At 47.9% G+C, this 14,131-nt stretch overlaps 1 protein-coding gene across 1 annotated transcript in view; it reads left to right on the forward strand.

The window, feature by feature from the left end:
- LOC142281480 (cell surface glycoprotein CD200 receptor 1-B-like) overlaps nucleotides 1-14,131 on the forward strand; it is a 46,929-nt gene that overhangs the window by 8,353 nt on the left and 24,445 nt on the right. Inside the window, exon 2 of the mRNA XM_075332859.1 lies at nucleotides 9,329-9,622. Coding sequence (XP_075188974.1) covers nucleotides 9,329-9,622 — 294 coding nt within the window. The remainder of the gene's footprint in view (nucleotides 1-9,328; nucleotides 9,623-14,131) is intronic.

Consider the following 14,131-nt stretch of genomic DNA (forward strand, 5'->3'; position numbering starts at 1 on the left):
AGCAACAACGCACTGATCAGCAACAATGCACTGATTAGCAACAACGCACTGATCAGCAACAACGCACTGATCAGCAACAACGCACTGATCAGCAGAAATGCTGTGTTCCTGTGAGTGCTGCGCTTTGCCGGCTCTCATGACTCATGGTAGCATCAGGGGTCATCAACTGATCACACACTGTCATGCCAACCCATTGGCACCCCGTGATCGCAAGCCTGCATTAAAGGGCCATACACGCCCAATGTATAGATACATCATTGGTTGTGAAGTCGTTAACACTACAACTTCTTATAATAATAATAATCTTTATTTCTATAGCGCCAACATATTCCGCAGCGCTTTACAATTCAGGAGGATCATATACAAACAAGTAACAGTTATAGAAACACAATATTTAGAGGGAAAAAAAAAAGAAAAAACACAACCCTGCTCGTGAGAGCTTACAATCTACAATGAGATGGGGGGAGGGGCAAGGTACAAGTGCTTATTTACAATGACAATCCAGCCATCTCACGGAAATGGGGCTAGATAGTGGTTTCCTGGACCAGTGGGCCTGAGCCTTGAAATGCCTTTGGGTGCCATGGAGTTTGATGTGGAGTTATGTTGTGAGAAGTTGTAGAGGGACTATGTGAATCGAATCTGATTAGGGAGTGTGATAGGCCGCCCTAAAAAGATGCGTCTTTAGGGTGCGTCTGAAGCTGAGTAAGTTGTGATTTGTCCTAACTTCTTGGGGTAGAGCGTTGCAGAGGATTGGTGCAGCTCGGAAGAAGTCTTGGATCCGGGAGTGGGAGGTTCGAATTAGTGTGGATGTTAGTCGAAAGTCGCTTGCAGAGCGTAGAGAACGAGTAGGGTGATAGACTGAGAGTAGGGTGGAGATGTAGGGGGGTGCCGCACTGTGGAGAGCTTTGTGGGTGAGAACAAGCAGTTTGAATTGGATCCTGTGATATATGGGCAGCCAGTGCAATGACTGGCACAGAGCAGAGGCATCCGAGTAGCGGTTAGCCAGATAGGTGACCCTGGCTGCTGCATTAAGGATGGACTGTAGAGGGGAGAGTCTAGTTAGGGGGAGACCAATTAATAGAGAGTTACAGTAGTCAAGGCGAGAGTGGATCAGGGCCACGTTTTGTCGTTTCCATTGTGAGAAGGGGCGGATTCTAGAGATGTTCTTGAGGTGCAAGCGGCAGGATCGGGTCAGAGATTGTATGTGGGAGGTGAAGGAGAGATCAGTGTCAAGTATAACCCCCAGACAGCGGGCCTGCTGCCTAGGACTTATCGTTGTGCCACACACAGAGAGGAAGATGTCAGGTTTAGGAAGGTTGGGAGATGGAGGGAAAAGCAGAAGTTTAGTTTTGGAAAGGTTAAGTTTCAGATAGAGAGCAGACATGACATTGCAAACTGCAGTCAGGCAGTCACTTGTGTTCTGTAGTACAGCGGGGGTGAGCTCAGGGGATGAGGTGTATAGTGGTGTGTCATCAGCATAAAGATGGTACTGAAAGCCAAATCTGCTGATGGTCATTCCAATTGGGGCAGTGTAGAGGGAGAAAAGAAGAGGGCCAAGGACTGAACATTGAGGGACCCCAACAGTGAGAGGGAGAGGAGAAGATGTGGAGCCAACAAATGATACTGTTAGGGCCAGATGGATGGGCAGACCCGGGAGGTGGATCCACTGGGCCGAACTCCCCGAAGAGGGAACGGAGTCCGGTAGCCGGAGCACTTTAGGTAGTAGAACAGTCCGTGCACTTAGAACACAATGGAGAAGTCCCTGGGACCACGGGGTCACTGATGGTGGTCCGGGTGACGGAGCTCAGGTTCGGAAGCCGGGATGATGTCAGGCGGGGTCCGGAACCGTTGGAGCAAGATGACGGGTCACCGCAGGGAACCGGGATGGTACGGACTGTCAGGGCTGTTTTACTCTGTGTTTGGTCTTTCTGAAGGTGAGGGGCGCTACTTGGTCTAGTGTACTCCTGAGTGTGTCATTGTAGTGCTTTACAGCCAGATGAGGACAAGAAAGTGAGGAGATAGGGGACAGTGATGCGTGTAAAGAGTCTGAAAGTGTCTGAGAATCGATGGCCTGTAGGTTTCTGAATGTGTGATTGGTGGGAGTGTGCTGGGATGGGCAAGGGTTTGTGAGTTTGAAGGAGAGGATGCTGTGGTCAGAGAAGGGAAGAGGGGAGTTGTCAAAGTCAGAGATTGAGCAGAGGCGGATAAAGACCAGGTCAAGGGTGTTACCATCTTCATGTGTCTCAGAGGATGAGAGTTGTGAGAGGCCAAGGGAGGTGGTGAGAGATAGAAGCTGGGATGCAGATGGGGAGGAGGGGCTGTTCATGGGGATGTTAAAGTCTCCTAGGATGAGGGTTGGTGATTCAGAGGACATGAAGTGTGGCAGCCAGGCTGAAAAGTGGTCAAGGAACTGAGTGGGTGAGCCTGGTGGACGGTATATGACAGCTACTCTGAGGGGAAGGGGATGGAAGAGCCTGATGGTGTGGACCTCACAGGATGGGAATGAGAGTGATGGAGCTGGGGGGATGACCTGGAAAGTGCATTGTGGGGACAGGAGTAAACCGACTCCACCACCATGTCTGTTTTCAGGTCTTGGTGAATGGGAAAAGTGTAAACCACCATGAGAGATGGCAGCAGGGGAAGTAGTGTCAGAATCCGGAATCCAGGTTTCAGTGAGGGCTAGTAGATTAAGAGAGTTATTGAGCAAGTGGTTGTGGATGTAAGGAAGCTTGTTACATACAGACCGTGGATTCCAAAGAGCACAATTAAAAGAGGGAAGTGAGGGTATACAACTAATGTTAATAAGGTTATCAGGGTTTCTATGGGAGGTGGGGGAGGGGGTAAAGTTAGCATGGGGTGGCCCGGGATTGGGAGAGATATCACCTGATAGAAGTAGGAGTAGAAGGAGAAAGATCAGATGGTGTTTGGACTTGTGGCATGGCTTTTTGTGTAAGTCCCTGGAGCTTGATTGAATGAGATTATTAAGGTAGGTGAAAAGAGCCTGGGAGCTTTGCATAGGAGAGGGGAGGAGAAAAGGACTGATGTGGATGAGTGGTGATGGAGGGGTGACAGGGCGGTGAATGTGGACAGTAAAAGCATATAGAATGATGGAGATATAAATAATAGTCATGGTTAAAACAGACGGTGTCAAAGATTAGTTTACCTTCCTCCTGCCCTGACTAACTGCCATTGAAATAACTGCCAGGCACTTCGCAATGATGGCACTTAGCAAGAGATGGCACGCATGCAACACCCCGCATGCATTCTACACCTACTAATTCAAATCATACCACTATAAAAATACTTCTACAATATACTATAAATACTACTACTTCTACACTCACTAGTGATAATACTACTATTAATCCTATGATTTATAATACTACTAATACAACTCATTTCATGAATACTAATATCACAAATGTTAATACCACTACACCTCAGACTAATACTGATACTGCTGCGTGTAAAACTTTAATACTGCTCATTCAAAGAATGCCAAAGTGCCACTGTTTATGTGATTTCTGCTGTGACACGTTCCCTGTGTTTCCCTGAAAATAAGCCGTAGTAGGATTTCCGGAGCTTTGAGTATGCTTAGAATATAAACCCCACTCGAAAAATAAGACCTAGTTATGGTTCCAAACAGAAGTGTCCAAGCAGCTAACAAAGTAAAAGAATAAAGCAGGACTCTTCGTCAAAGAAAAGAGAATCCCCTGAAAGAAAGCAGACACTCCCAAAAGAAAAAAGACCCCCACCCTCCAAAAAAAAAAAACAACAACAACAAATTGGACTCACCAAACCCCAAACAATTACAGTTGGCAAGTGCTGATGGTGGATGGGCTCTCACACAGATCTGTGTTGCTGTCCACTCCCTCGCTGCTCTAGCAGCATTGCACTGCAGCTTTCACACACAGATCAGGTTCTAGAATCACTCTATGCAAGTGGTACTGCTTCCAGCCACCAGGGGAAGCCAACTGCTGTACAACGCAGGGGCATCGGACTGAAACGCAGATTTGTACGTGAGAGCCCATTCACTTTACAACTCTAAAGGCTGCTTTACACACAGCGACAATTGCTAGCGATGTCGCTCGTGAAAGCACCCGCCCCCGTCGTTTGTGCATCATGGGCAAATCGCTGCCCGTGGCGCACAATATCGCTAGGACCCGTCACACGCACATACCTTCCTAGCGACATCGCTGTGGCCGACGAACAGCCTCTTTTCTAAGGGGGCGGTTCGTGCGGCGTCACAGCAACGTCACAAAGCAGGCGTCCAATAGAAGCGGAGGGGCGGAGAGCAGCCGCATGAAAGTCACGCCCACCTTGTTGCCGGAGGACGCAGGTACGGTGTTGTTCGTCGTTCCCGGGGTGTCACTCATAGCGATGTGTGCTGCCTCAGGAACGACGAACAACCTGCGTCCAAAAGCAGCAATGATATTTTGGAAATGGACGACGTGTCAACAATCAACGATTTGGTATGTATTTTGCATTGTTAGCGGTCGCTCGTACGTGTCACACGCAACGACGTCGCTAACGAGGCCAGATGTGCATCACGAATTCCGTGACCCCAAAGACATCTCTTTAGCGATGTCGTTGCGTGTAAAGCCCCCTTAATTGTGTGGGGTCTGGTAAGTGCGATTCTTTTAGGGGGTGTCTGCTTTATATTGGGTGTAAACTTAACAGTATAGTGAGAATTATACATTTAAGCAGGTAATTTAATCTGTACCCTCCACTATAACACTGGACCATGAAAACAGCAGATCAGATAAGAAAATGTGCATCTGGCCCAGTAATAAGAGCAGTAACACAAAATATTGATATTCCATAATCTGATGACGATTAGATTTTAATAAATGTTGTTCAAGAATAAATGTGGATTGTTGTTCATGGGAAAATATAAGACATCCCCTGACAATAAGACCTAGCACATCTTTCGGAGCAAAAAATTGTGACGGGGTATCAGTTAGAACAGGCATGGACAGCGTGCTGGGGAACAATCCAAAAGAACTTTATTGGGACTGGGAGAAGATACCATCAAACATGGATATATTTCCTTAAAGTCTGCAAGGTCACTACAACAAAAGCAACAGATCCAGGGGCGCCACCCAGAAATCTGATGCCAAGGTCAAACAATAGTCCTTAGATTAGTTCCCCAAATCCAGCAGTGTGGCCGAGATAATACAATCCCACGTGGCAACTGATCTCCAAAGTGTAGCAGACCATACACAGGCACCAGAACCTGGCCACAGCAACAGATCCAGAGTCCTAGCCCCTCACCACACACAACATCAACTAGCAAGCCAAACGTGGCTTATTGTTCTGCCTCTCTTGGGATCAGCCCCCTGGATGGGCAGAAGTGCTCACATCGTCTACAGGTAGCTCAGAGTATATAGAAGTCTCCAGAAACAGTCTCCAACCTGTCTACATGGGTGGATTAGGGAAACTCCATGCAGAAAGGAACATTGGCCCCCACCAGCTGCAGGACAGGAAATGCTAAAGTAGGCCTGACTATAGTACGGTCCATGGAAACAGGCTGGGGGTGACACTGTTACAGAAATAATATAAGACACTGTCTTACTTTTGGGTAAATGTGATACTAATATCATTACTCTTCCTGCTTTTTATAATACCCCTAATAATACTCAACTAATATGTCAAATGTTAATACTACTTCTCTTCTCACTATTACCAATACTACTATATAGTTGAATTTTATAAAACTACTAATACTACCCATCCACGGAATTCTGATATTACCTCACACATGAACTTCTTATACTAAGAATGTCCTTCTTTGCCTATAGAAACCAATCACATCACTTATTAATGACCTGTGGCTCCCAGCTCCATTGACGTTAATGGAGGCAGGTTTTTAGGAGAATAACTGTAAAGTGCGGGGTTAAATTTTCCCATCAAAACATAGTCTATGACGTTGCGTGAGTCAAATGAGGCAAAATTTCATGATTGTAAATGTGACAGTGTGGACTTCTTTAGCGGACAAACACACACACACACACACACATTCATACACACACACGTTGGTCAGATGTATGGGTCGTTGTAGCGTTCTAAATTATATAAAGACATACGAGCTGACCCCCCATGCCCTTCAATGTGTAGTACTGACTCCCATCCTGTACTAATGTCCCCCATCCTGGGTCACTTCTTTGTAAATATGTCTCCCATCTTGGTGTATGACCTCATCATGGTTATATACTGGAATATGTGGGCCCCATGCTGGTATATATGGCCTCATCCTGGTATATATGTCTTCATCATGACCCCATCCTGATGTACATTATGTCTCCATCATGGCCACATACTGGTGTATGACCCCATCATTACTATATCCCGGTGTACATGTCCCCATCATGGCCCATCCTGGTATATGTCCACATCTGGCCCCATCCTGGTATATATGTTCCCATCATGTCCCAATAATGGCCCCATTCTGGTATATATGTCCCCATCCTGGTATATACTGTATGTCCCCATCATGTCCCAATAATGGCCCCATTATGGTATATACGTCCCCATCGTGTCCGCATCCTGGTACACATTTTAGTCTTGGGCACCGCACAGTAATAAAAAGAAACCATTTATACTCACCTTCTCCCACTCCCCCGATGTCCTCCTTCGATGATAGCATTCCGCAATTGACCAGCGTGTAAGTGGCGCAGCGCATGACGTCTCATGCACGGCACGCCAACTTACAGCACAGTCAGCTTCTGGGTGCCGGCATAGTCTCTTCTCTCCATTCTCTGGATTATGGGTGTGGGGAGCAGTGAATATTCATAGCCTTAATAGGCAGACGCAACATAGCAGTGCAGGGACCCAACGGGTCACTGTGCAGCAATGTATTTCAGCAGGATGTGAGTCACAGGGCGCATATCCAGCTGAAATACATTGCTACAGGGCCCCCTGCACCCCCAGGCCCAGTCGCAATCGCTGCGACCATGATCATTACTTCCCTGTTTAGGGGCTTTCATCTATCTACTACCAAAGATAAGCTGATCTACAATTAGATAGCTGTCATCCAAACAATTGTCCGACCAACAAATAACTCTCCCGACTCCCCAAACACAGGAACACTTGGTGCTAACGAGTCAAAGAGTCGTCCATTTTGTCCTTATGTTAACAGATGTGTTGGGTACATTCATTAGCGGCATTTACTGATATGAAAGTATAACAGGTTCTCCTCCCTTACAGAGCACACCGTTTTCCTGTTCTGACAATGGCCACTGATGGACGACCATGTGACCAGACTTGTCCATCAGCATCCAAAATGGGAAAAACATTGCACCTACAAAAGTTGTCTTTCAACTGGAGGTGGGTGATGGACAGGTCTGGTCAAATGGTTGTCCATCAGCGGCCATTGTGAGATCATGAGAGCTGTACAGTCAGTAACAAAGGAGGAGGAGCACCTAATAAATATTTGTTAAAATAAAAATGACCAACCCCTTTAAGGATCAATTTTAACTAGATATAACTGCAAAACTGCACATTCATAAACAATAAGTTCTAATAATACAGCAGAAAATCATTGGGAACATAGAAGGATGCACGGTTACTGCTTGCCACGTGGGACCCCAGCCCAACAAACTTATGGTAGAGCCTTCGTTTAGATCTGCAACTGACATAATAAAGCAGCAAACCCCTCGTGTTGCAGAGAAGCATGGAACTGACAGAGTGAGCCTTAGGTGCTGTGGTCATTATAGAATGTGGTCTCTAAGGGGGTTAAATGATCAGAGAACTTTATTGGTCTTCAGTCCTTGACTAGTCTCGAGACTGCTAGAAGAAGTAAGGACATCAGGGGTCTCAGTAGTGGACCAACCCCTTATTAATAGCTTTACTTCCAATCATAAAATAAAAATTCTCCATACTTTTCTTGTGCAGTGACTATTGGGGTTCCACCAGGTATAAGGGAATTTCTGGCAAGCGCCGCAACACAAAGGGTACACCAGGAACACAATACAACAATGAGCCCTGACACTAGGGGGAACAAAGCAGGGTCACCTCCGAACACTCACCTGAGGCCGATCACTGCACTCCCTAACGTCCCTAGATGAGTCCTTCCCCCCATCGCCGATCACGTGTCTAGGCCCTCACTGGCCCTGAACGTCACCCTGACAAGTGCAGGCCAGCGCTACTGACATAAGACAACACAAGGAAAGGCAACAAGGGGAAAGGACACATAAAACTACGGCAGAAACTTCTCACCTGGAATTGAAGTGACCCTCAGCTTTTTCCAGAGACTAAAGGCAGCGTTACACGGTACGATATATCGTGCGATATGTCGTCGGGATCACGGAATTCGTGACGCACATCCGGCATCGTTAGAGATGTCGTACCGTGTGACACCTCCGAACGACTGTTAACGAGCAAAAATACTCACCTTATCGTTGCTCGTTGACTTGTCATTCATTTTCATAATGTCGTTCCTCCTTCTGCGCGCCGGTTGTTCGTCATTCCCGTGGCAGCACACATCGCTACGTGTGACACCCCGGGAACGACGAACACAGCTTATCTGTGTCCCACCGGCAATGCGGAAGGAAGGAGGTGGGCGGGATGTTTACGTCCCGCTCATCTCTGCCCCTCCGCTTCTATTGGGCGGCCGTCGTGTGATGTCACTGTGACGCCAAACGTCCCTCCCCCTTCAGGAGGAGGATGTTCGCTGCCCACAGCGACGTCGTTAGGGAGGTAAGTACGTGTGACGGGGGTTTAACGACTTTGTGCGACACGGGCAATGAATTGCCTGTGACGCACAAAAGACAGCGACGGATGCAATCGCTCATGCGATCGCACGATAAATCGTCTCGTGTAACGGGGCCTTTACTCTTTCCAAGTGGACAGCATAGGTATGAGCTATAGCCAACCTAGGACTGAGTGAGGAGCGGATATTTATAGCAAAAAGGAGTAGCTGCAATTGATGTTACAATTGCCTGTTAGCTCACTGCAGGATAGAAATCACTGTTAACCCCTTCAGTACCGGATGAAATTAAATACGCTGCAACTCAGGGTAAATGGTGAGCGGGCACTAAAGAGGATCTGTGACCTTCTGATCCAAGATCACCCCGAGGTCACATCAGGCCGTGACACACTCGTGACAACTTTCCTCACACACTGGCACTGTTCCTGCAATGTTGGTGCTGTGTTCCCCAGCAGTCACATGACATTGTAAGCCAATCAGCATCCGCTGATTGTCTGCAGCCACTACCATTCTGACAAAATACTGAAATGTTGAAACTAAGTGGAGTTGCATACAACACATAATCCATACAAGTCATCGACAATGGAGCTTGTATCTTATCATTTTCCATTTCTTTTGCAGATTTCTTGAGGGTTCGAGCAGGAGATGAGGCTGTCCTACACTGCAACCACTCCATAATGAACTTCACAATGATCACCTGGAAGGTGCAGTTTCTTCATCAGCCTTACTGTTATCTGTCAGCTATGGAGAATGATAACAAAACAAACTGCAGCCGTGAAATGCATCTGGATATAGATAACAACCAAATGTCTCTGAGAGTACCCGATACCATGGCAATCGATGATGGAAATTATACTTGTGAGATTGTCAACACATCAGGAAACTTTTTCTACTGGAATTTCTTACAGGTACTAGGTAAGAGAAGACGTCCATTTTGAACTCCGCTCAATCTAACCTACAAATTAATTGTAAAGAGGTTGCACCAACAAGCATTGCAACAACCCCTTACAAAAGATCAATCCTTGAACTGTATTATTGAGTTGGACCAAAGAAGTATCTAGCTAAGCCGGGTTATAAGGAATTATCCGAAACTGTTATAATTTTTCTCTATGGGGCCAAGAACTAACAGGTAGGTACGGTAGCTGCTAACTACCTGGCTGTTCTGCACGGTGCCAAAATCCGCTGGCTCAGAGGGGTCACGTACTGCTCCTGCCGGTGCATCTGCAGCTTCCACTGAGATCAGGTCATAAGAAGGTCTTCTTCTTCTAGGCTCCTTGTTGTTGGGGGCGTCAGTGCTAATGTCATGCTGATTGACAGCCAACTTCCCTCTCCTTAACAGCGTGGAGCCAACTGTCAATCAGCATGACATCAGCAATGACGCTCCGTCAACTGAGCAGAGAGGAAGAGAAGACGCTGCTCTGTTTACAGGAGGTGAAATAAAGCAGGGCAGTAGTCAGCTAAGCCGTCAGACCCTGCTCCCCTCTCCCTACCACCAGGGCCTTCTGTTTTATTTTTGTCCTGGTGTTCCCCATGTGTTACGTCTCTCGCCACGTGTATTACTGGCCCTGGTGCAACAGTTGAAGTCACGCCGTGTCACTAGTAATCTGGCTAACACGGTACCAAAACCTTACTGGCTAACACTAGTAATCTGTCATACTGTACATATTAGTTTGAAAAATTGTTGACCATGTACATCATGTCTTCCTACTCTCCGTACACTAGAACGTCAGCATGGCCAAGCCTACCTGTGCCCGTCCTGAAACAAAAGGATCAGGCGAAAGGATTCTAATTACCTGATCCTCATGTCACCCAACTTCTATAATAATGGAAAGTCGTTTTGAGTTATGCAAGAAAATGTTGATATTTTGGAAGCAGGCACTGTGTGCGGTGGTCACTCAGGCTAGCTGAGGTCACCAGATCAGGATGCCAAAGTGTGGCATTGCACAATCTCTTATCAAGGTGGGTAAAGTGTTTAGAGGCAGCAGAAGATAGGTAGAGCATGCTATTGAACGTGACAAGCCGCAATCATTAATTATTGCAGGGATTGCTGCTAAATCTAGACTACCAAGAAAAGAGGGATGGAAAGTGAAGAGCAGCTCTGAACATAATGAGTGGTAATGGACCACTTCCAGTTATGATCTCACTATGGAAGCTGGTGAAATGCCGTGATTAAAGGAAGGAACCTTGAGTAATAGATTGTGCCAGTCTGCGAACCTGAGACCCCCGTCAGTAGAGTGTAGTAGAGACAGCTGTGAAGATGTCATGGCCTGCAACCTTCTGTGGTGCTGTGGGCTGAGATACTGTAGGATCTATGGCCGAGGATAACAAGATTATATCAGTCCTTTATGATCTGAGATATCAAAATTACAACAGTAGCCTACAAGAAGCCTGTTACCAGAGTGTTCTTCTTCAAGATTTGTTGTGCTTTGCATGATTTCCTCAGTGAGAAGTGTCAAACATGTGAGATTTTCGCTAGGTTAGCCGTGATAGTCCACCTTAAGTTTGCTGCCTTAGTAAGCCTCACTCATTTTCTGCTGGTACTGCAACCACCAAGCTCAGTGCCTCCCAGTAGTGTAACCACCAAGCTCAATGCCACCCAGTAGTGTAACCACCAAGCTCAGTGCCTCCCAGTAGTGTAACCACCAAGCTCAGTGCCTCCCAGTAGTGTAACCACCAAGCTCAATGCCACCCAGTAGTGTAACCACCAAGCTCAGTGCCTCCCAGTAGTGTAACCACCAAGCTCAGTGCCTCCCAGTAGTGTAACCACCAAGCTCAATGCCACCCAGTAGTGTAACCACCAAGCTCAGTGCCTCCCAGTAGTGTAACCACCAAGCTCAGTGCCTCCCAGTAGTGTAATCACCAAAATTATAGCCTTTATGTTCATTTGAAACTGCCAAAAAACGTTTGTGTGTAACCAACAGGAATTGTTTTTTCTTATCACTTTGTAACCATTGGGATTTTGCTCTCATTCAGACTATACACACTGTGCTTGCCAATGAGGTTATCCCTGGTGTTATATGTGTCCATTCTCGTGACATCCCCAAGTTCAGAGCATTGTTTTGGGTCAAAGAGCTGCAACATGCCTCAGGTTAATAGCCATGGATGACGTATTCGTCTTTGTCACGATACCCATTGTGTGCCATGTGTCTCATGACAGGCTCAGGGCCATTGTCTCTCTAAAAGCATCTTTTACTTTTGGCACATGTACAGTAGAGTTTGTCGGTTTGTGCTGCAACAGCAGACTCCACAGTGATTATCAGCTGTTCCAATTGATTACCACTTCCGGGCTGGACAAAAGTCTTCTTCCAGCACAAGGCGCCGGTTATTGAGGATTCGTGCTGAGACTTGGTCTGAAGGTGGAAGGACACATCCTGGGAGCTGCTACTGTCATCCGTTGTTTGGTTGAGTGGAAGTTACTTGCTGTATTGTAACCTTCCTCTATTCTTTGTTGTTTCTTTCACCTTTTGTAGTCCCCTGGTATTGGTTGTAGTTGTGCATGTGTTTCTGTTGTACCTCCTATCTGTCTTTATTTATTGCTATGGTCTGGAGGTTCCTGTCCTGGCCCAGCCCCTTGGGTGGTAGATGTGGAGGGCCTCTTACCATCAGGGCTAGAACAGGAGACAGGGAGAGGTTGGGGGCTCAGACCTTGCTACCTTCAAGCGTACCTCTGGGATGAGGGATAGCCTAGGGTACCCCCCTTAGCTTAGGTGTAGGCGGAGGGCCCCCCATCCAGTCACCCTCTCAATCAGTCATGGATCATGACAGTCTTCGATGCACGCTACAGCAAAACGGGCTCTTGACTGTGCATATGTGTGTAGTTGTGTTTCAGTTACAGATACCTCCAAGTTCTGGTTTTGCCAACTTTGCGTGGGGCCGACTCCCCACAATGAGGAAATAACACCAGCTCGTAAAAACAAAAGTCCTTTTTACTGATGACCAAACTTATATACAGAGAGTAGCAGGCAATGAACATTCCCTATGGTTATGGACAGCGACACAGTACTGGAAAGAAAGATTACTGTAGGATCCCAGGTTAAGCTGAGGACCTTCATAATCCCATTATATGAGCTGAGGACCTCCATAATCCCATTATATGAGCTGAGGACCTCCATAATCCCAGTATATGATCTGAAGACCTCCATAATCCCGGTATATGAGTTGAGGACCTCCATAATCCTGGTATATGAGCTGAGGACCTCGATAATCCCAGTATATGAACTGAGGTCTTCCATAATCCCATTATATGAGCTGATGACCTCCATAATCCCAGTATATGAGCTGAGGACCTCCATAATCCCAGTATATGAGCTGAGGACCTCCATAATCCCAGTATATGAGCTGATGACCTCCATAATCCCAGTATATGAGTTGAGAACCTCCATCATCCTGGTATATGAGCTGAGGACCTCCATAATCCTAGAATAGTATTGTGTGGGAGCAGGGGCGGACACCGACAGCTTGGGGCCCCTGTGCAAGAAATTGTGCCTAGGCACCCCCCCTTCTATGGCAAGTAGGGCAACGCTGGCTGCTGCGTGGCCAGCTGTTCTGGCTGCTGCATAGTCAGCTGTGCTGGCTGCTGAGTGGTCGGCTGTGCTGGCTGCTGACTGGTCGGCTGTGCTGGCTGCTGAGTGGTCGGCTGTGCTGGCTGCTGAGTGGTCGGCTGTTCTGGCTGCTGCGTAGTCGGTTGTGCTGGCTGCTGCGTGTCGGCTGTCCTGGCTGCTGCATAGTCAGCTGTGCTGGCTGCTGAGTGGTCGGCTGTGCTGGCTGCTGAGTGGTCGGCTGTGCTGGCTGCTGAGTGGTCGGCTGTGCTGGCTGCTGAGTGGTCGGCTGTGCTGGCTGCTGACTGGTCGGCTGTGCTGGCTGCTGAGTGGTCGGCTGTGCTGGCTGCTGAGTGGTCGGCTGTGCTGGCTGCTGAGTGGTCGGCTGTGCTGGCTGCTGACTGGTCGGCTGTGCTGGCTGCTGAGTGGTCGGCTGTGCTGGCTGCTGACTGGTCGGCTGTGCTGGCTGCTGAGTGGTCGGCTGTGCTGGCTGCTGAGTGGTCGGCTGTGCTGGCTGCTGAGTGGTCGGCTGTTCTGGCTGCTGCGTAGTCGGCTGTGCTGGCTGCTGAGTGTCGGCTGTCCTGGCTGCTGCATAGTCAGCTGTGCTGGCTGCTGAGTGGTCGGCTGTGCTGGCTGCTGAGTGGTCGGTTGTGCAGGCTGCTGAGTGGTCGGCTGTGCAGGCTGCTGAGTGCTCGGCTGTGCAGGCTGCTGCGTGGTCGGCAGTGCAGGCTGCTGTGTGGCCGGCTGCGGAGGATGTCCTGGCTGTGTGAAGAAGGGCGGTGCAGCTGCTGTCCCGGATACTGGTGGTGTTGGCTTCAAAGAAATGCTCCCGGAATCGGCGCCTGCGCAAATTGAGCTCTTGGCTGAATGACAATCCGAGATTTCA

Source organism: Anomaloglossus baeobatrachus, chromosome 2, assembly GCF_048569485.1.
Source record: "Anomaloglossus baeobatrachus isolate aAnoBae1 chromosome 2, aAnoBae1.hap1, whole genome shotgun sequence".
NCBI classification, from domain to species: Eukaryota; Metazoa; Chordata; class Amphibia; order Anura; family Aromobatidae; genus Anomaloglossus; species Anomaloglossus baeobatrachus.